This window comes from Mus caroli, unplaced genomic scaffold, assembly GCF_978045245.1.
Source record: "Mus caroli unplaced genomic scaffold, Mus_caroli_1 scaffold_12, whole genome shotgun sequence".
Lineage (NCBI taxonomy): Eukaryota > Metazoa > Chordata > Mammalia > Rodentia > Muridae > Mus > Mus caroli.
The window spans coordinates 51,598,532-51,623,059 of NW_028227267.1; the positions used below are offsets into that span (position 1 = coordinate 51,598,532).

The 24,528-nt window shown below is 50.0% G+C and overlaps 2 protein-coding genes across 3 annotated transcripts; one reads left to right on the top strand and one right to left on the bottom strand.

The window, feature by feature from the left end:
- Positions 1–424: 424 nt before the first annotated feature.
- Cpne6 (copine 6) lies at positions 425–7,703 on the top strand. 2 transcript variants are annotated; one of them, XM_021181581.3, is made up of 18 exons: positions 425–439; positions 762–881; positions 2,150–2,321; positions 2,879–3,058; positions 3,468–3,542; positions 3,685–3,759; positions 3,933–4,016; positions 4,106–4,195; positions 4,534–4,638; positions 4,866–4,952; positions 5,515–5,574; positions 5,819–5,952; positions 6,024–6,078; positions 6,159–6,210; positions 6,542–6,675; positions 6,815–7,051; positions 7,239–7,414; positions 7,521–7,703. In XM_021181581.3, the coding sequence occupies exons 3-17, from the start codon at positions 2,154–2,156 to the stop codon at positions 7,374–7,376; spliced, it is 1,674 nt and encodes a 557-aa protein (XP_021037240.1). In that variant the 5' UTR covers positions 425–439; positions 762–881; positions 2,150–2,153; the 3' UTR covers positions 7,377–7,414; positions 7,521–7,703. The 2 variants fall into 2 exon arrangements, with proteins under 2 accessions (XP_021037240.1, XP_021037241.1); XM_021181582.3 differs by lacking the exon at positions 425–439 and having other exon boundaries at positions 660–881; positions 2,127–2,321.
- Positions 7,704–10,653: 2,950 nt separating this feature from the next.
- Nrl (neural retina leucine zipper) lies at positions 10,654–12,834 on the bottom strand. The gene is made up of 2 exons (XM_021182637.3): positions 12,427–12,834; positions 10,654–11,190 (listed from the first exon to the last, which is right to left on the bottom strand). The coding sequence occupies exons 1-2, from the start codon at positions 12,805–12,807 to the stop codon at positions 10,858–10,860; spliced, it is 714 nt and encodes a 237-aa protein (XP_021038296.1). The 5' UTR covers positions 12,808–12,834; the 3' UTR covers positions 10,654–10,857.
- Positions 12,835–24,528: the final 11,694 nt, after the last annotated feature.

Sequence of the window (24,528 nt, forward strand, 5' to 3'; positions counted from 1 at the left end):
TGGATCTGGGAGGCGGGGGTGGAGCAGACCATCGGGTCTATCATGGTGATGTCCAGTCAATACACGGGCTGTATGCTTACGATGAGATCCCATGTGGGGCCATTATGTTCATGGTCCTCATTTCCCTACAAAAGGGTAACTCGGGAACCGGCTGCCATTTCCTGAGATTCAGTGTGCTGCATGATGGTTTTTTAAGGAGTATATGGATATCAACATTCTGTTGTATCCCAGGTTAGTGGGAGTAGGTGTCTGTGTGTGTGTCACAAGTACAGCCTAGTCTTCTTTTCCATGTAGCTACAAATATCCTTAACAAGTGTAGTACTGTTGAAAGTACTGTGAGAGTGTGTTTCCCAGTGCGCATCAGTGGGGCTATAACTGTCATGGTGTCACCGTGAGTTTATGTACTGGCGCCTGCGAGTGTCAAGATATGTGTGAGCCTGTGAGTCGTGGGTGCCCTGCATCGCATCCTTCCTCTGTGTGGATATGGATGTGTGTGTGTGTATGTGTGTGTGTGTGTGTGCGCGCGCGTGTACCACTGCAATGTGTGTGTTTCTGTGATGCTGGGTGTGGGTGTGATGTGAAAGAGATGTATGTCACTGTGTCTGCGGGGGGTCCTGCCTTGGGCCTGCCCCCAGCCCGCCCTCCTTCCTAGTACTGTGGCTCCCTCCCAGGCAGTGTCCCTGTCCCTCCCCTCTCCTCCCTCCCAGCCAGTCTGTGCAGGGGGGGGAGCTGATGCTGCGGCCCCCCTCCTCCCCATCCAGGCCCCATAAATAGCAGCAGAACCGAGCCGGAGCTGGCGCCAGCGGCTGGAGCAGCGAGGAAGTCAGGGGCAGGGCGGAAGACTGCAGACTGGAGAGAGGAGACCCTCACTAAGAGCCCAGGTGAGCCCATCCTTCCTAATCCAGCCTGAGTCCTGCCTTCCCTGGCCCAGTCTCCATAACAACATCTCCTCTAGCTCTCAGAGAAGTCACCAGCCACCCCTACCTGATCCCCTCTCCACCACATGCCCCTGCCTACCTCACGGGCTCCACGTTAACTGAGACTTGTGGCTGGAAGTCACTGAGAGCCGCAGCCCAGACCCTCCCTCGCATATCTATAAAGCTTTATCATCATTGAGAGGCTGGCTGGTAACCAGCCAGGGAACGGTCCCGGTTCTGACAGAGACACGGGACTGTCACACCCTCCTGGAGAGGGACACAGGACAGAGGGGGACAGACAGAGGGTGGGGTACTCAGGCACACCAGTGGACACTCACTCAGGAAGCATGGCATGGATCAGATAGCTTCACCCTGAGATCTGGACAGGCACAGAGAGCTGGGCTGTCCAGCCATGAACTCGGGCCGGCATACCCCTGTCTGCTGCTGCCTGAGGCTTGGTGACTCTGCTGGGGGAGGGTGGTGCGCATGCATCCCACGGGCAGCATGGTGGGGGCCATGGCTCCCCCAAAACCCTGTCGCTAAGAGACAGTGCCTGTGTTGCCAAGAAGTGTGAGAACAGGGGAGGTGGGGAGGACTGCGGGCTTGTCAAGCACCCGAGGAGCTCACAACAGAGCCCGAAAGTCCTGATTCTCCCTCCCCAAGCCCACCACCTATCTCTCTTATCAGCCAACCAGACAGTGAGTAGGGGACTCTAAGACAGCAGGGCAGTTTTACACAGACCCTTCCACTGCCAACCTGTCTCCTCCTGTCCACTGCAGACTCCTTCCCTGAGGCCCACCCTCTTCAGACCTCCAGGGGCATCCCCACCCTCTTCCCCACCCCCTTGCCCTAGTTTGGTTCCCTGGTGCCAAGACTGAGTGCAGCACTGGCTCATAGACCAGTCGGGAAATAGCAGAAGGTGCTGAGACAGCAGTAAGCGGAAATCAATCGATGGCCTAGGAGCCGAGGCTGCCAGGAACCCACTTCTATCCCAGTCCTCCAGTCTTTTCCAGCCCCATCCATGACACCTAGGCTGGCAGAGTGACAGAGGCACGGGACTCTGGACTCCTGCTCTTTGCTGCTTAAAGCATCAAGGAAGTCAACCAGGGCAGAGGAAGAGCTTGTCCTTAGGACCCCAGGACCTCAGGAAGAAGAGCAACGGGTGGGTCCAGGACCCCCAAGAGACAAACTCCTCTCCTCTCGGTCCAGGTTGTCTGTTCTTTCCCCCACAGTGCCATGTCGGACCCAGAGATGGGATGGGTGCCTGAGCCCCCGGCCATGACCCTGGGAGCCTCTCGAGTGGAGCTGCGGGTGTCCTGCCATGGCCTGCTGGACCGAGACACGCTCACAAAGCCGCATCCGTGTGTGCTGCTCAAACTCTACTCGGATGAGCAGTGGGTGGAGGTGAGGGCAGCTTAATGGGGTTCTCCTTGACTAACCTTCCTTTAACCTAAAAAGGAGGGAGGGTAAAGGAGAGCAGGGTAAGGATGGGGAACATGAGGATTCCAAAGGACCTTTCCTACCCGTGCGGATAACCTCGAACACAAACATGCCATCATTGTAATAAGCCCAAGCCGTTTTAGCCAGAAGTTCAGAGCCCTAGAGGGCTGAGGTCTAATAGTCCAGCAGTACCCCAGATTCAGACGTCAGGAAAGAAAGAAAGAAAGAAAGAAAGAAAGAAAGAAAGAAAGAAAGAAAGAAAGAAAGAAAGAAAGAAAGAGAGAGAGAAAGAGAGAGGGAGGGAGGGAGGGAGGGAGAGAGGGAGAGAGGGAGAGAGAGAGAGAGAGGGAGAGAGAGAAAGAAAGAAAAGAAAGAAAGAAAGAAAGAAAGAAAGAAAGAAAGAAAGAAAGAAAGAAAGAAAGAAAGAAAGAAAGAAAGAAAGAAAGAAAGAAACTAATTGAAGTACCAGACGGGGACAAGCGGCCTCAGTCCCCAGAGGGTCCTTATCCCTCCTGCTGCAGGTGGAACGCACCGAGGTGCTTCGCTCCTGTTCAAGCCCAGTCTTCTCCCGGGTGCTGGCCATTGAATACTTTTTTGAAGAGAAGCAGCCTTTGCAGTTCCACGTGTTTGATGCCGAGGATGGAGCCACCAGCCCCAGCAGCGACACCTTCCTCGGGTCTACGGAGTGCACCTTGGGCCAGGTCTGCATTCCAGCTCAGTCCCTACGTTGTCTAGCTTGCCATCAGCTTCTGCCTCCAGAGCCAAACTAAGAGAAAGGAGCTCTTTCTGAGGCTGGATCCCTCCCTTCCATGTTCCCTTGGACAAGATGCTTAACCTACTTTTCCCATTTGAAGAGGGGGTCAGATGTACCTGTAGTGTTCCTTTTGTTATTATTGCTGTTGTTGTATTTGAGGCTGGGGATTGAACTCATGGCTGAGCAGGAACTCTGCCACTGAACTACACTCCCCTCCCCTGCACTCCTCTCTTCAGGCTGCTGTAGAAATTGAATCCACCTTATCCTGATCAAAGGGCCAACCTTATGGACTCTATAGCCTTGGCCAGGGCAGATGCATACACTACAGCCACACTCCCCTCTACCTCTGTCTTTAGATTGTGTCACAAACCAAGGTCACTAAACCATTACTGCTGAAGAATGGGAAGACGGCAGGCAAGTCTACTATCACGGTAGGCAAAGTCACTCTTGGGTCAAGGTTCAGTGTCCCCATATGGACATCCATTGTGATACTGTGCTGATGGCCGCCTTTATTCATGGGAAGCATATATGGGGGGTGGGGAGGGGACTCAAAATCCTCTGTCCCTTCTACAGATTGTGGCTGAGGAGGTATCAGGTACCAACGACTATGTGCAACTTACCTTCAGAGCCCACAAGCTGGATAACAAGGTCAGATCCCCAGAGTCCACACCCATCCATGCCCCATTAGAGAGAGCCATAGGCTTCCTGCCACAAACAGACCCCAGGCTCCCAGACCAGTTCTCTTCTCAGTGTTACCTGCCTTCCCATCCCTCCTCCAAGATCACACCAGCCTCACACACCCTTTCCCCCTGCATCTCCAGGATCTGTTCAGCAAGTCCGACCCCTTCATGGAGATTTATAAGACCAATGGAGACCAGAGTGACCAATTGGTCTGGAGGACTGAGGTTGGTGCACAGGGATATGGGATAAAAGTGGACAGATTACAGTAAAAACCCTAGACAGTTGGTGACAAGGTCCCTCCTACCTCTCAAAGGTGGTGAAAAACAACCTGAACCCCAGCTGGGAGCCATTCCGCCTGTCCTTGCATTCTTTGTGCAGCTGTGACATCCACAGGCCGCTCAAGGTAAAGCCCCTGGAGCATCCAGTCTGCTGTCTGAGACCTTCCCCAGGGTCCAGCAAGCCTCCTCCTCCCTCTCCCTCGTGTGATAAGCACTTGTCTCTGTGGGATAAATAACAGCTCACAGCTCTGTGTTAATCTTCCCACAGAGGTACCTTTATCTGGGACCAAACTCTCTACCAGCTCGAGCTAGAGAGTAGAGTTTATCAGGTGGCTTCTGGATAGGTTAAGGACTACGATTGGGATCTAGACACCGTGAGGTCCCTACTGCCCTGTCAGATGCCTTGGAAACACTACAGAGAGAGCACCCCTAACCCCAGCCCACGCCTTGCCTCTCTCTCTAGTTCCTGGTATATGACTATGACTCCAGTGGAAAGCATGACTTCATAGGCGAGTTTACCAGCACATTCCAGGAAATGCAAGAGGGGACCGCAAACCCTGGGCAGGAGGTACCAGAGACCCCATCCTAACCCCAGGACCCTGGGGTGGGGAGAGGGAATCCTGGGGGTTGCCAACCTCCTCATTCTAGGTGACTGGAGATAGAAAGGATGAAAATGCCCAGGCTTGGCAGAAGGACAGGGTCATGAGGGTCTTCCCCTGGGACCGTTGGCAGGAAGGGGCAAGGAGGTCTATCTGATGAACGTCTGACTCTGTGTTGGGTTGGGGGCATGTCTAGATGCAGTGGGACTGTATCAACCCCAAGTACCGAGACAAGAAGAAGAATTACAAGAGCTCAGGGACAGTCGTGCTGGCCCAGTGCACCGTAAGTCACCGTTCCCAGTTCAGGCATCCTCTGCCCCTGCCCTGTCACAACCTCAGCTCCGTGCTTGCCTGCTTTTTAATTTTTAAAAATTTACATTTATTTATTGGGGGTGCACTTGGGAGGACCGAGTGCCACAGAGCATATGTGGGGGTCAGAGAACAACTTTTGGGTATCAGTCATCTCCTTACACCATATTGGTTCCAGGGATCAAACCCAGGGCTTCAGGCTTAGCCACAAGCCCCTTTACCCACTGAGCCATCTCTCCAGCCATTTATTTTTTTACATTTATTTGTGTGTGTGTGTGTGTGTGTGTGTGTGTGTGTGTGTGTGTGTGTGTGTGTGTTTGCACACAGGTGCTTGACTATGAGTGTCTGACTGTCTGCCTGTCCGTCCTTCCCTTGCTTTAAAGACCTGCTCTGGGAATTGGAATTGTGAACACTTAGCTCCACCCCATCCTCCCCAACAACCTTTAAAGTTTTCCCCTTTCCCCAATGAAGCCTTGCCAAAGTTTCCACCTGAAAACCCCGCCTCACCTGCCTCATTATCTTCTCCCATCTGCCAGGTGGAAAAAGTCCACACCTTCCTGGATTATATCATGGGTGGCTGCCAGATCAGCTTCACGGTAAAGACCCCGGGAGTCGGCACAAGAAAAAGGGAGTGGTTTAGTCCATGCCAACGGAAGGAAGCCAGAGTCTCACTGCTCTTAACTGGCATCCCATGCATTGCATCCAACACCTTACTCCACTATGAGGACACCTATGGGCTTCCCCAGACTCATCGCTGGCCTTTCCACATCCTCTGCCTCTGGCCTCACCTGCCTGTTGGTTCTCATGGCTGCCGCATGTCCCTTCCCTACCTTCACCCAGGTGGCTATCGACTTCACTGCCTCCAATGGGGACCCAAGGAGCAGCCAGTCTCTGCACTGCCTCAGCCCCCGACAGCCCAACCACTACCTGCAGGCCTTGCGCACAGTGGGCGGTATCTGCCAGGACTATGACAGGTATGGGGTCCGGGTAGGATCAGGAAGGAAGGCTTTGCCCTGGGAGTTCCACGGCCTTTTCTTCTCTCCAGTGATAAGCGGTTCCCAGCTTTTGGCTTCGGAGCTCGAATCCCCCCAAACTTTGAGGTAGGCTGGGTACAAGAGACAGGAGGCCTGCAGGGGAGACATGGAGGAGACACCCCTTCACTGTTCCCTTACTCTAACAGGTCTCCCATGACTTTGCTATCAACTTTGACCCAGAAAATCCTGAATGTGAAGGTAAGCTGGGAAAGCCCCACCAAGCTGCACCATCAACCACAGGCGCTTGGACATCTCCGGCATCAGTACTGCAGACTCTGCTCCCATGCGCTCAGCTCCTTGTCCTGGCCCTCCTCCCATCCAAAGCTGTCTTCATTTGGAAAGAGTTCCAGCCCTGTGACCCGGCATCTGTCCATTTACTTCTCCCAGCCCCAGGGACCATCTGCCTCTCTCTCTCTCTCTCCCTCTCCTTAGTAAGGAGCTGGGCGTTATCAAGCCTAGAACAGAAATTACCATTCTGCTGTGTCTGGAGTGCTCTCTGCCAGCTTCATCTCTCTTTCTGTGCCCACAGAGATCTCAGGGGTCATAGCCTCCTACCGCCGCTGCTTGCCTCAGATCCAGCTCTATGGTCCTACCAACGTGGCCCCTATCATCAACCGTGTGGCTGAACCAGCCCAGCGGGAGCAGAGCACCGGCCAAGCCACGGTGAGGAGGAAACAGACAACCAGGGGCCTCCCGGCCTGCATATCTTCAGATGGTGCCAGGGTCAAGACCCGGGTTTGGAAAGAGCATCAATGCCCTTTCATACAGAAGCGTCCCATGTTCCCCCTCTGCTTGCCCTCAGAAGTATTCAGTACTGCTGGTGCTCACTGACGGTGTGGTGAGTGACATGGCCGAGACCCGAACAGCCATTGTGCGAGCCTCCCGCCTGCCCATGTCAATCATCATCGTGGGCGTGGGCAACGCTGACTTCTCTGACATGAGGCTACTGGACGGAGATGATGGTCCCCTGCGTTGCCCAAAGGGGGTACCTGCAGCCCGTGACATTGTCCAGTTTGTGCCCTTCAGGGACTTCAAGGATGTGAGTATTCTGTCGTCTCTCCCAGGGCTTCTCAACAACTCGTGCCCCCAAAAATCTGTCTTTCTTATCCTCCGCATGTCCTCCAAAGGTCACTGGAACCCACCATGCCCTCTGAAGTCCAGCTGCTTGCTCATTTGACCCAGCTGACCCATTCTCCTGCTCCTAACCAATCTCCTTTCCTTCCCAGGCTGCCCCCTCTGCACTAGCTAAGTGTGTCCTGGCAGAGGTGCCACGGCAGGTGGTAGAGTACTATGCCAGCCAAGGTATCAGTCCCGGGGCTCCCAGGCTCTCCACACCAGCTATGACTCCCAGCCCTAGCCCATGACTGCCTCTCGACATAACCAACATCCCTTCAGTCTCTCAGTGAGTTCTGGGGGATACAAAAGGTGTTCAAAGCAGAGTTTCTGAACAGCCCATCTTGGCTGGCGTAATGCTGGTGGTGGTGTTTTTGCTTTCCTGCTCCTCTCAGGTGCCTGTGCTGACCTTGTGATTCCAGTGACCTGTGTCTCTGCATTTTGGACCAGTGGTGCCCTGCGGGTCCCGGAAGTGAGTGATGGGCCCTGTTCCCATCTCTCCAAGCCCGATACCCCTCAACTCTGAGGACCCTCAATAACTTCCTCCAGTGGTTGTAACTTTATGGATGTAAATAAAAGGAACCACCACCAAGTACCCCAGCCTCTACCCGTCATGCCTCAGATGTCCATTGGACAGTCCATCACTCCCACATACACCATAGACAACGGGGAGCCAACCTCTTTCCAGATCTGAGCCACACCTCCCCAGCAGGCTGCTGTCTCTGCAGCCTCATCCCCAACTGTGTGCCAGTGGATCTAGGGACCCAACCTTCACCTCCCAAACCCAGGGGGGTCTAAACACCATGTGTGTTAACGGCAGGAGATGGGGGAGAGTAATGAGGGGCTGTTGAGAGGGCAGGCTGATGCTTTCTTAGAGCTGTCTCCAGAGAGTCCCCGCTGAGTATCCCAGGGGCTGAGTCCCAGCCCCCACACAGCTGTGGGGCAGGCCACAAAGAGACTGTGGGGAAGTGAGGGGATGAAGCAGATCTGCTAATGAATTAGGAGCACAGAGAGGGTATCAGGTCTGGAAGGCCTGATTTTTTTTCTGGATGAGCCTTCATGCACCCGACCTTGCACAGATTTCAGGACGTCCACTTGGGCACTCTCCTGGATGACATCAGAAGCAGCAGCAAGGACTGTTCACTAGCACACATCACGCTTGGCGTCTGTAAACGTGTGTGCTGTGGTAGCAAGTCAGAGCACAATCTCTCTGGTTTTCAAGCAGAGTGAGGAAGGCTTGATTTTTTTTTAACTCTCCGAGGTCAGAAAAGAGCCAGCGCTGGAGCTGCCCAGCCAGAACACCACAGTCTTCATCACTCTGGCATGAAACCTTTGCTTGAGCGCATACATAGGGCCTAGATGTGCCAGCTCAAGACCAGGCATGTGTGTACTGAGGTCCGGTTGGTGGGCATTAGTGTCTGAGGAGAGTGTCTCTGCTGTTGAGTACCATGCACATAAGAAAGGGGTGCAAGAGAATCAATGGGACCGGACTGAAGCTCAGAAGGACAGAGGAGGACACAACAGAAACTCAGAGTGAGGGAAAGGAGGGTGTTATGCCTGTGATCCCCGCACTCAGAAAGTCAAAGAATGGCCAGGCATGGTGGTGGTGTACACCTTTAATCCCAGCACACGAGGCAGAGATAGATAGATCTCTATGGGTTCAAGGTCAGCCTGATCTACAAGTAAGTTCCAGACCAGCGAGGACTATACAGTAGGGCCCTGTCACAAAAAATAAAAACTAAGATTTTAAATTAAAAAAAAAAAAAGGATCCTGAATTTGAGGCTAGCCTGGGCTACAGAGGCTAGCCTGGGCTACAGAACAGAAAAGAGGAGAGGACACAAAGTACGGAAGAAGAGCTGAGATCCTGGCTGCCTCCCTCTGTCCTAGCCTCTCCTTTCTGTGAAGGATGTAAAAGAGGAAGATGCTGTGTGTCCTCATTAGAGAAGAACCCACAGCAGAGAGAAAGGTCACTGGTCAAAAAGAGACAAGGGAGAGAAAAGTACAGGGGGCTAGAGCGAAGGACTCCTGTTCCGTTCTCCTGCGAGAAGGATGAGCTAGGCCAGCAAGGGGGGGGGGGGACAAGAAATGTGAGGGGAAGAGAAGAGACAGCTGGTCAGGGGGTGGGGATTGGGGGCAGAAAGGAAGAAAGACATATGGGAGCCACTTCCCCCACACAGAACTGCTTCTCCCATTTATTATGCCCCTTAGAGGACAGATGACAGTGGCTGATGAGGTGGCTACTCCCAGCTCAAAGCTTCTGCTCTGCCCAAAGGCCCTCCCCATATGTTGCTGAACTGGAGGGCTGGGTTACCATGGCAACTGTGAGACCTGGAGGACAGCTAGAGACAGGCCTAGCTAGGGCCACTGCTGCTCCTGGGTGGGTTTGGTTGTGGTAGTGGCGGTGGTGGGTGGTAAGGCTCCATCTGGACCGTTCCTCCACCTCCTCCAATCCACTTTCATTGGTCTTCTAGAACTGAGATGTGCACTGCTCGGCTCCAAAAAGGGTCTCTTTCTGCACAGATTAGGCAAACAATCAACTGCTGAGCTACAACAGCAGACCCGTCCCCCCCCCAAAAAAAACCAACTTCTTCTCCCCCTTCCTCCCCATCTCTCATTCCCTGTTTCTCTCTCTCAGCAAACACACAAAACAGTTACCCAACACAGTGATATAGAATTACCTCTTTTTAAAATTGCAAGGACACTGAGCCAATAACATTAGTTTTTCTTGAACTTCAGGTTTAATTCACAAAAAGTCACAGTCTCTCGGCTCCCTGTTATCCTGTGAGGTCTCACTTCAGCTCTGAGAGGCAGGAGGTAGCAAGGGCACCTTCTGCAGTTTGGAGGCCAGAGAAGCCTAGAGGGGGCCACTTAGGCAGTACAAGTGAGCGTCCCCAGAGCAGGCATGCTGTGTATCTATTGCCTAAGCTACAGCCTGGAAGATGAGACAGAACATGATGTCCCTTTGGTACAGTCCTCTTGGGCCCTCTTGAGGAGACCATTGGACCTGCCAAAACTAAAACAGTGTCGGAAGTCATCCAGTCCAAATGAGAGAAACCTTGTGACAATTGCTTTGCTTAAGGTGACAGACATACAGCCTGTGTGACACAGTTGAGACTACTGCCCAGGTCGCCAGGCTCCCATCCAGGGCACTTGTTCTGCTGCTTTGGACTCTAAAGGCCACTGGGTTGAGCAGAGAAGAACATTTTGAGTTGACCTATTACTGTTTGTTTAGGGGAATTGAAATCCTGACAATCCAGTAGTCGTAAAATGGGGAGTCCAAAGATTCGGTGAAAATGCAGCTTCATTGTTAATTACAGCATTAATGCACTACAGATTGAAAACCTTGAATTAAGAACTATACGGATAGGAGGGAAGCTGCATCCTCCTCCTCCTCCTCCTCCTCCTCCTCCTCCTCCTCCTCCTCCTCCTCCCATTCAGTATGCCACCTGCCCATCCTCCACACCTCCACCCTCAGTACAGGCACTAGCTCCTACAGAATTCAGTGCCCTACTAAATCATGAAGCGTCGTGACCTGAAAAAGGGAAGGGAACTCATCTCCAGCAAAGGACCAGCATCTAACCTCTGGCATGCCACGATGCTCAGAAGTTTGGGGATATTTGGATAGACATACACAAAACCACAGGTAGCGATTTGGTTAGTGGTACTACCTCTCCTGTATAGCGCCATCTACCCAGCCACCTCCAAACCGCCACACCCCCTGCCCTAAAGGCTCAGAGGAAGAGGTGTGTGTGGTCGTCGGACCCAGGGCCGCCGGAGGTCAGCCGGTCACAGCGGGCCTTATAGAGGTCGCGCTCGCGAGCCAGGCGGGCCACCTCGGCCCGCAGGGCATCCAGCTGGGTGGCCAGGCGAGCGCGCTCCGCCTCCAGCCCGCGCCGCTGCTGCAGCCGCTTGGAGCGACAAGCCTGAGCGTAGCCGCGGTTCTTGAGCGTGCGGCGTCTCTGCTTCAGCCGCAGAGCCTCGTCGCGCCCGCAGCCCCGCAGCTGCCGGTTCAACTCGCGCACAGACATCGAGACCAGCGCGGCGTCCGAAAATCTCTCGGGCAGCTGGGGAGGAAGAGTGCAGGGACCAGATTGGTGCGGGTGTCACCCGGCTAGACACTCGGGTCCCCATGACAGTCAAGGAGCCTTTAAGAAAGCCCTCCAGGCTCCACCCTCACCTACTGTATGCTGTTCTTCCTGCAAACCCCACCCCAGATTCTATCACACCTGGACCATGGGGCTACGCTGCCACCCCTGTCCTCCATCCCCCATCCCCAAGGCTTCCACATCCCTTGGTCCTTCTGCAAGTGTCACAGTGTGGGCTCCGCCCCTCCCCTCTCTGGCAAACCAATCATGCCTCTGGACGCTGCGCTGCGTACCCTTCAGCTGTCTGCAGTGTCCCGGGGGTAACCGCACCCAGACAGATCCCGCCCTTGCCACACACGACACGTTTCCTTGTCCTGAACATCACAACCCGGTGACCCTCAAGGATTTGGATTACATCCTAAAGCCCTCAACACCCCCATCTGTGTCTATAATTAATAGGATGAGTCCCAATCCCATCTGAGAAGGTTAGGCGCTGGGGAAGACTCAGAGCCTTGAAAAAGCCAACGTCAACCACAGCCTTTACCCAGTTAGGTTCCATACATCGTTTATCTATTTGCTTCCACAAAATCGCTCACCACCACCACCACCACCACCACCACCACGCTCTTATATTCTAAACCCTTTTCCCTCTGAAGCCCTTTCAAAACTTGTTTTGTTTTGGTTGTTGTTGTTGCTGCTGTTGTTGTTGTTTTTGACCTGATCTCACTATGTAGTCATGGCTAGCCAGGAACACTACTTAGACAAGGCTGAACTCACAGAAACCTTCCTGCGTCGGCCTCCCAAATGCTGGGATTAAAGTCCTGAACCACAGCTCTCCACTCCTTCCTAATCTTGTCTCTCTGTCCTCCATGATTCAACCATTTCCTACCACTTTGAAAAAGCGATCTAGCCAGACAGTGATGGCACACACCTTTAATCCCAGCACTCAGGAGGCAAAGGCAGGCGGATTTCTGAGGTCGAGGCCAGCCTGGTCTACGGAGTGAATTCCAGGACAGCCAGGACTACACGGAGAAACCCTGTCTGAAAAAGGAAAAAGAAAAAAGGAAAGAAAAAGCGATCTAGTTTCTCTGATTTTTCTCAAGGACCTTGTTCTGTCTCTTTCCAGTTCATAATTCTCTCCAGGACTTATCCTCCCTCTTTTGGCTGGCCTCCTTCCTTAGGTCTCCCTCCCCTCAGACTAACCTGGTCACTCACCTGGACATGCTGGGCTCCTGTCTCTCCCGGGCTCCCTGAATAGTAGCCAAGAGGCCCTTCCATTGAGACAGGACCCTGGTTCTGCAGCAGCTCCACAGCTTCGTCGGGACTCAGCCCGAGAACCTCATCCGCCCCCAACTGCTGCTGCAGGGTGGCCAGCCAATATAGCTCCTCCAGGCCTGGCCTAGGGGCCTCGCCGCTGCCCACCATGCCTGGCTCACTGAAGGTGGGTGAAGGAGGCACCGAGCTGTATGGTGTGGAGCCCAACGAGGCTGTGGGGACTCCAGATCGGCCCTCAGAAGGCTCCCGCTTTATTTCAAATTTCATCAAATCAAAGTCATTAACATATTCCATAGCTAAGGGACTGGGAGGGAAAGCCATTCTGGGACTGAGCAGAGAGAGGCGTTCCTGCAAGAAAGAGGGAAGGTGTAGAACACTGAGAGGCTGCCTGCCATCCTTCCCACCCCTTTCACTGTAACCCCACCCCCACCCCCACCTCCCCAGGACCCAATTGCCCTGGAACTAGTGATCTGGGATTCCAGAGTACAGATGCAGTCCCTCTTCCCTGAACAGCTACTTCCAGACAGCTCCTAACAGGCAACAAGAAACTGAAGATCTGAAGGACAGAATGACAACACAGCCTTTGGTGTGTTGACAGTACCCTTTGGTGCCTCTGGGATTCATGAAAAACAACAGCAACATGGTAGTGCTCCTGACCCTGGTGCTGGGACACGCTGAGAAGCTCTGTCATCTCCAGAGGCACCATTCCATCTACAAGCAATTAAAGTTTCTACTTAATTAACTGTGTGTGTGTGTGTGTGTGTGTGTGTGTGTGTGTGTGTGTGTGTGTGTGTGTGTGTTAGGACGATGGACAGACACTGTGCTGTGAATTTTAGGATGTAAGGTAGTTGTGCTGCTATCGTTATCTCTCAAAGCCTTCAGGGGAGTGTCAGCTACTCATTTGTTCTATGGGTTAGTCATAGACAAATCTCTTCTAAAGAGACTTTCCATGAGAAAAGAAAGGTTCTAGGAAGATCAGGACCAGTGGTCTCTCTTCTTGGGGCCAGTCTCTCCAAAGAGAGCTCATGAAGACAGACCGTCTTTGATTTAGAACCTGCTGTGTTAAGCGAGTCTGAGCAGATGATCTTCGCTATCTGATCCTTCTGGTCACTGTGGGCTTTCAAACTCCCCCCAAAGAGTGCTCTGTGGAAGACCAATTCTGAGAAGTACCCTAAAAGGAGAGGTCTATACTCATAATTTTAGTAAAGGCTGCCTCTCAGCCCCATCTTTTGCAGAGGCACAAGCTCAAAAGTTTATCACCCCAAGAAGCCCTCGAGCAAACCATGATTCAACAGAGTGTGCTAAGTCTATGACGCTAAGGAACTCTCTCTTCCCAGCCAAGGAACACCTCCTTCTAGTTTATCTCACTAGTTTACACTTCCCAAGGCCAAGAAACACACCCACCCCCAGAGGAGAAGTTCAGGGAGACTCATCCCCAGCACTTGGACTTCAGGTTCCTCTTTAATTTGACCAATCTCAGACTTCCACACTTTGACCAGAAAGAAGACTAGACAAGGTTTCCCTCTTCAGGGGACCCACTCAGCCCTGAGAGGACAGGGCACAGGGCTGCTAGAAGGAGCTAGTCCTTGGCCAAAAAAAAAAAAAAAAAAAAGGAGCTTTCGAGACACCGATGGTGGTGTACAGAGAGACTGGGAGATGCTAAACTGTTAGTTGGGAAGATTGCTTATCTTTCTGATATGAATAGCAGCCAGAGTAGGAGTAGGACAGGGTGCAGAAGAGCAAGAATTCTACATAAGATACAGCAAGATACAGTAGAGGCAGACTGCAGGGATCAGGGGAGGGGCTCTATATGACCCTCAAGGGTCACCAGACATACTCACTTTAGGAATGGCAGAGACAACGTAGTCACTGTCAGAACCAGAAAGGCACAGCTTCCCCGGAGACTAAACACTCCATAAAGCAGGGGCTGGTGATGTCCCTGTATTCAAAACAAGGGGGCTGTGGGCACAGAGCCCAGAGAACACTCTTAAAGGACTGGGTTCCCTGAGATCATCTGTGGTCCTCGAGCCTCATCCAATAAGAAGAAGGGCTTATTTGCATATCTCATTGGCCTGGGGCAGGGACTCAGAAGACAGTGAAAGACAGGTGCTATCAGTTCTCCAAAAAGGAAAAAAACCGGCATCTTCCCCAGAGAAGCTTCCTATATCGGACCTTGCTTATGTTGTGAGCGTGGTTTCCAACAGAGAGAGCCATGTTGACCCCAAACACCACCCCTCCATGGAAACACAATTCTCAGCCCAGTCACTCAAAGCTTAGAGAGGTAAGAGTCCAGACAAACTACCCAAAACCTCTGTGCCTCCCATCCGTGTCTAGGAGATCCCAGCCCATCCTCAGCCAGCTTGTTGGGGCTGCTGCTTCTTTTCAAGCATCCTCACATTTCAGCCCTTGCCCTACCTTCACCCTGACTGGTCTTATTCCTCACAGAGTCACTGTATTAGAAAGATAAGCCATGAGCTTCCATGAAGAAACTCACTCTTAATAGCCCATCCCGAAGACAAGCAGCCCAGCTTGAGAGAAGAGACAGAAAAAGCGGAGATCCAAACTCTGGTCTTTCATCTGGAGACTTAAAGAAGCTGAAATCCAGTCACCAGCACACCTCTGTGAATGCCCTCATGAGCCCTCAGCTTCCTCTCACCTTTTCCCTGTGCGTGTCTCAGCCCCTCTTCTCCTCCTCTCTCACTCATTCCCAGACGGCTGGGGTGTGACCTACATTTTCAGCCTAATCCCCTAACGCCTCTTAGAGCTGTCACCCCCTAGTAGGAACCGAAGCAGGGGATAGTAGGACTTAGCCAAGGAGATGTTTAAACCTGCCTGAAGCTGTTTAAATAGGTGCTGTACTAAAAGAAACTCCAGAAGTTAAAGGGTATTCCCTGCCTGTTGGGACAGTGGCTTCCACAGTCAAGAAATCACCCCCTTGGGAACTTGAAGAAACAAATTCTTTTGCTTTACCTCAAACTCACAGAATCAGAAACTCAGTAAGTAGGTTATAGACAGCTGCTGTTTAATAAACCCTTCCAACAATTCTGAAACACACTAATGTTTGAGACCCACTGGTCCACAGATGACTACATTCAACCCAATCTCAAAGTGTGTGTGTGTGTACCCACCCTACATTAGTTTTCCATCACTGCTATGGTTTCGGTATATTTTAAAAGCTAGTTTCCAGTGAGATATTATTAGACGTTAAACGTATCCATAACTAACCAGCTGAAGAATTCATACTGAATTGGCTGTCAGTGTGAATTGGCCTAACCAGAAAAAGCATGCGTGTGAATGGTGTATCTTCTCCTTAATTCATTGGTGCATGTTGTCTGTGTCCCTCCATCCCTCCTTCTCCCCCACCTCCACTGCCCCCTCTTCCTCTCTTTCTCTCTTTACTTCTTCACTATACATTTTCCATCATGATGTTAGATTTTGGACCAAAGTAATAGGAACCCCACAACCATCAACTGAAACTGAAACCATTAGCCCAAAGAAGTCTCCCCTCCTTTGATCTTTCTCAGGCACTTTGTCACAATAACAAAAACTGACTAACACTAACATAATTGCTCCAATACATACCTGAAGTAATTGACTTAATCGGAAAGTGCTTTGCTTTGGTTTGCTGCCTTGGAGAGCCTAGCCAGTGAGCAGTTAGCCCCATCATGTATTGCCTGTAGTGAGTCAAGTGTCATGGCGAGGACACAACTGAAAGCTACTCACCTTATCACTGGGACAAAAAAAAAAAAAAGGAAAGGGAAGTGGATAGGACTCCTGCTTCCCTCAAGGGTACCAACCAATGACTGGGGAGGGGTTAGGCTTTTGCTTCCTTCAGGGAAAACCCAAAGACCAGAAGACTTCCCACAGGGCCCCACCTCTTGAAAATTTCACCACCTTCCAATAATGACAAGTTTTGAACTCAAATGCCTTTGGAGGACATTGAGTTTGGTTTGGTTTTCAAAACAGGGTTTCTCTGTGTAGCCCTAGCTGTCCTAGAACTCTCTTTGTAGACCAGGCTGACCTTGAACCCATAGATATACCTGCCTGTGCCTTCCTAGTACAGGGCGTAAAGGCACGCACCACCATGCCCAGCTTTGGAGGATATTTGGAATCCAAGTTTCCTCTACATACATTAGAAGGCTTAGATCAGATATCACAACTCTCCCATGCCCAGGTCTCTTGTTTTTGTTTTTGTTTTTGTTTTTTTATGAAATAGAGTCACTATTCGAATGGAAATGTTACTCTTCACCAGGACCTGTTGCTTGTTTTCTTAAAAGAAGCGGAAAATGTAAGGCCAGGAACCAGCCACAAAAGGGCAATAGGGATGCTGAAAGGAATGGGGATACATGCCAGTGGAATGAGGTTTTACAGTGGATATCTGGGAAAAAGATTCTAGAACTTCCCTAAAGGAGAAAGGTTGGCAGCATTGAGTGTAGTAGCCCCCTTCATGCCTGCTCTTGACCTGACCAGACACTTGCCCCACCAGGCAGCTGTCATATCTGTCCTGATCCTCTTGTTTACTGGAGGACTCAGGAGAGAGGTGGGAGAGCTAAGCTGCTAAGGGGTGAAGGGAGTCGGGCCAAATAAGCTCAAGCAAGCTGAGCCAGTCCCGGTTCAGGCCAGGTACCACTGCCTGGTCCATGCTGGTCTTTCTATAGCTGAATGTACCCCATGATGTGAGACAGCCACCCTTCTCTGACCCAGACCCCTGGTCCCTGAGAATCATACTCCAGGTATCCAGAAATTTCCTGCACAAAGAGCTCAGCCCTGCTCCTAGGGATCACATAGACTTTTTTCCCTGGGATTTCCCTTCCATGGCTGGACCTCACTACTGATACACAAGCCCCCGAGTGATGATCCTAGTCTGAGAGTTGCCTCTCCCCACATCATCACCACATCCCGGATAAAAACCCCGAGGACTCTGAGTAAACACCAAATTTGAATAAGCCCTTCTAGACCACTATGAGGTATGTACGTGTAAATAGAGAAAAATTAAAAATTAATATTTATTACTTTAAATGATTTATATTTTTTAAAAGATGTATTTTTATTTATTGTATGTGTGTGAGTATACTGTTGCTCTCTTTAGAGAGACCAGAAGAGGGTATCAGATCCCATTACAGATGGTTGTGAGCCACCATGGGGTTGCTGGGAATTGAACTCAGAACCTCTGGAAGAGCACTCAGTGTTCTTAACCACTGAGCCATCTCTTCAGCCCATGATTTCTATTTTTTAAATGGAAGATTTAAAAAAATGTTAGTACATGATAGGAAAGCACGCTACCACCGAGCTCTTCTTGAGGGGAGGCATGGGGTGAAAGGACACGGTTTCACTAAATTGCCTAGCCTGGCCTTGAACTTTGGATCTTTTTAGTTGGCCACCCAAATAGTTGGGATTAAGGGTTCATATCACTTGGCCTGGATGAATTATTCATTTCACATATTTAAATACAAAGCTTGTGAACTATTTGTACTCTTGTCCCAGGCACAAAGATACTACGAAATTTAATTTAAAAAAAAAAATGAGCTGGGCGTGGTGGCGCACGCCATTAATCCCAGCACTTGGGAGGCAGAGGCAGGCGGATTTCTGAGTTCGAGGCCAGCCTGGTCTACAAAGTGAGATCCAGGACAGCCAGGGCTATACAGAGAAACCCTGTCTCGAAAAAACCAAAAAAACAAAACAAAACAAAACAAATAAAGAGAGATGGCTCAGCTGGTAAGAGCACTGGCTGCTCTTCCAGAGGAACCAGGTTCAATTCCCAGAACCCACATGACAGCTCACAACCACTTGTAACTCCAGCTCCAGGGGATTTAGTGCCCTCTTCTGGCCTCTACAGGAACTACACACAAATATGCCATCAAAACATCCTTATATATAAAATAAAAATAATTTTTTAAAAAATCATTCACACATATTTTATTTTGAAATTGAGAAATATCTGACTATATTACCTGGGCTTTCCTGGGACTTCTATGCATAAGCCATCCTCTGACTACAAATGTAGCAAACCCTTCTAATTGAGATGCTATAAAGAAGGGCAGGATGCTACAAGATTTTATTTCATGAAGAAGCAATATTTGTTTGTTTACTTATTTATTTAGAAAAATAGAGTAGATAAAAGAACGAATTTCTGACAGTTCTCTCCTTCTATTATGATGGCCCCAGCAATTCAACACAGATTATATATTAGACTTAGTGGCCCAAGCCTTCCCTTGGTGAGCCTGTCTCAGGTGCCATGAAGATGTAACCTGATAGGACTTGTTGTGGGCATCTTTCTGGGATAATCATTCCGACACCCATGTGGGAGAGAGGAGTTGTCACTGGTGGGCTGAAGATCCTGGAAGGCTTCAATCCCGGGTCCAGTTTGTATTCTCCTTTTATGCCCTAAAACCACAAGGTGGGGTGAGCAGGCAGGGTTTTACAGAAGCATGTAAGGCACTGAGTGGATTGTCACAGGCAATGGCCCATTGCTTCAGCAATTTCTCCAGGCCCTTCTGCTCCAGCTAGCGAAGCTGAACTTGGCAAACACTCAGTACAAGGAGTGCTGTAACTCAATCAATCAATCAATCAATAAATCAATACCTAATCACTGGCCTCTTCTATCTTATTCTACTTATTCAGAGGAATGGACATGCTGCCTAAGGAAGTCACATTAAACTAAGACTGGTCACATAACCGAGCCTGAATATGGGAAGAGGGTGAGGATCCCAGGCTGCAGGAATGACAGATGTAAGGCTCTGAAGCAGGCAGGATGGGGGGCGGAATGAAAAACCTGAAGGCCAACGTGGCCAGAGGGAAGAAAGTTTTCAAAGGTGAGCAAAATGACAATAGGTCAACAGGTCAGGAGGGACAAGGGAGAGCCTGGAGGGTACTTCCAAGATTTAGGCTTTCTTTAAAAGCAATGAGAAGGACTGGTGAGGTGGCTCAGGGGTTAAGAGCACCGACTGCTCTTCCAGAGGTCTTCAGTTCAATACCCAGCAACCACATGGTGGCTCACAACCATCTGCAATGGGATCCGATGCCCCATTCTGGTCTCTCTAAAGAGAATAACAGTATACTCTATAAATCTTTACAAAGAAAAAAAAAAGCAACAAGGAGGTTCTACGGGCTTGTCAGTGGTGACAAAGTTATTTTGTTTGTGCAGGGGAGCAGAGTGGGCTGAGAGCTAGAACTTAGACATATCCAAAGAGTGTGGGCAAATACTGAAAACCAGTATCTACACCAAAGTCCAGTGGTGTGGGGAGAGGCAGCTTTCGGGCACAGACACTTTGCAAGGGCCATGTAGTCCTCCCCTCTCACCAGGTTTGACTGCCAGGGGCTCTGAAGATAAACATGTACCCCCCACCTCTGCCTGTCCCCACTTGGATACAAGTGGTTTATTGGGAAAGACTTTCAGAGGGGTTGAGAGAAAAAGCTAGAGAGAGGGAAAAGTTGAATTATGTTGCAGGTGCAATCAATGTGACCTACTGGGGTGGGGGTGGGAGTGCTGAGGTACTGCAATAGGCGTGTATAGTTATCCCAAACTGAAGCAAGGAGGCAAGCTACAGAATTCTTAGAAGGTCCAGCCACTGGACACATTGCCCCAGGAAGGGACATTGCATTTGCCAACAGTGTCCTGTGGCCACAAATGTCCTTAAGTATGTACAGAGGGCCCCTTTATCTACACCTCTCTGTGGCTTAAGTGAGTACAACAAGTCCTTTTTAATCAGTTCCCCCGCCCTGTTGCCCACTCTCTGTGGCCAAACATGGCCCAAAAATATTAAGTTGGTTTTCTGGGTTGTTTGTCCATTTGTTTTTGAGGAAAAGTGTCACTCAGTAGCCCAGGCTAGCCTCCAACTTAGGGTAATCTCCCTGCCTCAGTTCCTGGGTGCCAGGATTACAGGTGTGAACCTCCAAGCTCAGGAAATTCATAACTCTGATACTGTACTATTCTCATTTGAATATGAAGTGTCCCCTGGGTTCGTGCATGGGGGTGGGAGGTGGGGGTAAAGGGTAGGTGGCTGTTGCTGTCAGGTTTGGGGGAATTGTTAAAATTTGAGAGTTCTGGCCGGGCAGTGGTGGTGCATGCCTTTAATCCCAGCACTTGGGAGGCAGAGGCAGGCAGATTTCTGAGTTCAAGGCCAGCCTGATCTACAGAGTGAGTTCCAGGACAGCCAGGGCTATACAGAGAAAACCTGTCTCACAAAAAAAAAAAAAAAAAAAAAAAAAAAAAAAAAAAATTTGAGAGTTCTGATCTAATCAATGGATTGATTACCTGGCATATTCATAATCTAATAGCATTATTGGAAAGTTGTGAAAGTAGGAAATGGAGCCTCATTGGAAGATCTATGTCTTTAGGGCTGTGCCCTTGGGGTTACATATTAATTTGACCCTTCTGTATTTGTTATTTTCTGCTTTCTATCATAAGGTGAGCCTCCTTCATTTCCACACTCTCCGGTCACCATGGTGATCTGTCTCGCTTTGGACCCAGAAGTAACAGTTGGCCATGATGGACTAAAACCTCTGAGCTAATGAACTAACCCCCATCTGCCATCTTGTTATGTCAGATATTTTTGTCACTGCAATAAGAAAAGTAACTACAAATGCCATTCTGAGCACCGTGACGAAATCTCAGAGCTTCTTGCCCTGTTCCTCCCAGGGAGTGAACATCCCAGTGAACATCCCAGTCTGTGTGCCCATGCCGTTGTTTACCTTCCAAGTAGGTCGGTTGGTTGCTGTCAGTTAGCAGGGGGACTGCTCTACTAGCATATTACTTGTGTTCATTTAACCTTTATTTACTAGTAGCCACAAAATGTAAGAGTTGTGATAAAGACAAACAACTCTCCTTCTGAAACGTCATCAGGTCAATGGTAGCCTAGCCCTGTGTCATATTTCATCTCATTGTGTAGGCAGTAAATCGCCCCCACACCATAGAAAGAAGGCTACCATAAGACTCTGAAAGCGGGGCTGGAGAGATGACTCAGCAGTTAAGAGCACTTGACTGCTCTTCCGAAGGTCCTGAGTTCAAATCCCAGCAACTACATGGTGGCTCACAGCCATCTGTAATGAGATCTGACTCCCTCTTATGGAGTGTCTGAAGGCAGCTACAGTGTACTTACATATAATAAATAACTAATCTTAAAAAAAAAAAGACTCTGAAAGCAACTAGAAGGCTAGGCATGGTGACACAGGCCATGAATCCCTGCAATAGGAAGTCAGAGGCAGACAGATCTCTGTACATTGGAGACCAACCTTGTCTACATAGTGAGTTCTAGGCCAGCCAGTGATACATAGGGACCCTGACTCAAGAATAAAAGACACATTGTTCCATCCAATAAAAGAAAGCAGCCGGGCGTGGTGGCGCACGCCTTTAATCCCAGCACTCGGGAGGCAGAGGCAGGCGGATTTCTGAGTTCGAGGCCAGCCTGGTCTACAAAGTGAGTTCCAGGACAGCCAGGGCTATACAGAGAAACCCTGTCTCGAAAAAAAAAACCAAAAAAAAAAAAAAAAGGAAAGCAGCTTTCATTATGGTATGCTGTCATAATTATTCTCTTATTCTGTTTGTTTGTTTGTTTGTTTGTTTGAGAACTCACTATGTAGATCATGTTGGCCTAGAACTCATAGTGACCATCCATCTGCCTCTGCCTCATGAATGCTAGGATTAAAAGCATGTGCCACAGGCAGGCCCTGCCATCTGCCTGAGGCCTGGGCTGACCATCTGGGCCAAGATCCAGTGCTTTAGGTCGATCCACTCCAACCTTCACTCCTACCACAAGCTGCTGGAGCTAGTGAAGAAGCTAACCCTGCAGAACCGGAGCTGCAGGACCACTGGGCTCTGGGCAATAGCAGCACATCCAAGAGCATGGTTCCACACTGATGGTGTATCTGAAACCAGAAACCTTGAACCAAACCAATGACTCATTACAATGAATATTTGCATATAAAGTTGTTGGGAAAAAAATATATTGTGTGACACACTGCAGCTTCTGATACCACCACGATGAACGAGTATGTGATGGAGAGGCAGGAAAGATGGAGGAACTAGAGGCGAGACAGGGATGAGAGAAGGCTGAGAACAATGGAGGAATTGCCCAGTAGAGTTGGCAGTGTGCTATGCAGCAGCCTGGAGCTTGCACAGACTCAGCGCCCTGGCTCTGAACAGGATGTCTACAATGAAGAATACTTCATTTCCTAGATTGGAACTCTTTGAAAGACCTCCATGGTCTGAACTTCCCCCAGAGGCCATGCTGGCATCAAAGATCTGTACTGATGCCCCAGGCCATGATGAAGCCCTAGTGTCATGTGGATGTCCGTGATCCATGCTGTTACCAAGGGCCATGTTTGGGTCTGTGGTCCTGATGTGGCTGGGAGCCATGTTGATGTCTAGAATCCATGTTACCTCCTAAGATCATACAGATGTCCACGGTCTGTACCTTGCCTGAAGCCGTGTTGTTGTCTGTGGGCTGTGCTGCCACCTGGAGCCGTGTTGGTGTCCATGGCCGGTGCTTTGGCAAAGGGCTGTGTTGATGTCCGTGGTCCATGATGTCACCAGGGTCCCAGTGGAGGTCCTTGTCGTGTGCTGACACTGGAGATCATGTGGATGTCTGCACATGGTCCAAGCTATTGCCAGGATCTATGCTCCCACTGACTGTGAAGGGCAAGAAAGCTATTTTGCAGGGTATCGATGACTACAGACAAACAGTTAAGAAGGAGGGACACAGAAGGCTTTTGTGACAACCCCCAACCCCTAACCCCACCAAAAGTAACAGCCTAAAAAGAAAGCCATCATAAAGCAGTCAGTCAGAGCTTGGCAAAAACTCTGGAAGAGGGGAAAGGGCTGTAGAAGCCAGAGGGGTCTAGGACACCCACAGAACCAACTAACCTGAACTCACAGGGAGTCACAGAGACTGAACCAACTAACAGCCAGAGATCCTGCCTGGGTCTGACCTAGGCCCTCTGCATGTTACAGTTGTGTAGCTTGGCCTTCTTGTGGGACTCCTAACAGTAGAAGTCGGAGCTGTCCCTGACGCTTTTGCCTGCTTTTGGGACCCTTCCCTCCCACAGGGTTGCCTCATATGAGGGGAGGCACCTAGTCTTATTGTAACTTGATATGCCATGTTTGGTTGATATCCTGGAAAACTGCCCATTTCTGAAGGGAAATGGAGGCGTGGTTGGGAGGCCGGTGGGGAAGGACTCAGTTTTCTTTTCTTTTTTCGAGACAGGGTTTCTCTGTGTAGCCCTGGCTGTCCTGGAACTCACTTTGTAGACCAGGCTGGCCTCGAACTCAGAAATCTGCCTGCCTCTGCCTCCCAAGTACTGGGATTAAAGGTGTGTGTCACCACTGCCCAGCTCAGTTTTCTTTAGGGGGCTGGCCACACGCAGTTTGACTGTGTTCCAGTAAGTATATGGACAACACAAACTGGACATGTTTTTTTTCTTTTTGTTTTTTGGTTTTGTTTTTTTGTTTCTTCTCTTTTCGGGGGAAGGTCACAGGGGTCAGGGACAAACGTGGGAGAACTCAGAGGTGGATGTGATCAGGGTGCATGATGTGAAATTCCCAAATAAGACCTGGCTCTCTTATTTTTTTTCTTTTCTTTTTTTTAAAGATTTCTTTATTTTATGTATATAAGTACACTGTAGCTGTCTTCAGACACCCCAGAAGAGAGCATCAGATCCCATTACAGATGGTTGTGAGACACCATGTGGTTCCTGGGAATTGAACTCAGGACCTGTGGAAGAGCAGTCAGTGCTCTCAACCACTGAGCCATTTCTCCAGTCTTTTCTTTTTTTTTTTAAATTTATTTATTTACTATATATACACCATATTCTGTCTACATTATGTGTACACACCAGAAGAAGGCACCAGATCTCATTATAGATGGTTATGAGCCCCATGTGGTTGCTGGGAATTGAACTCAGGACCTCTAGAAGAACCAGATCTCCAGCCCCACTCTCTTATTATCTTAAACCTATTTGTTTTAGTGGGTATATGTAGCATGTGCATGCACATGTTCACATGTGTATATACAGGTCCATACACCTTCATGTATGCACATGGAGGCC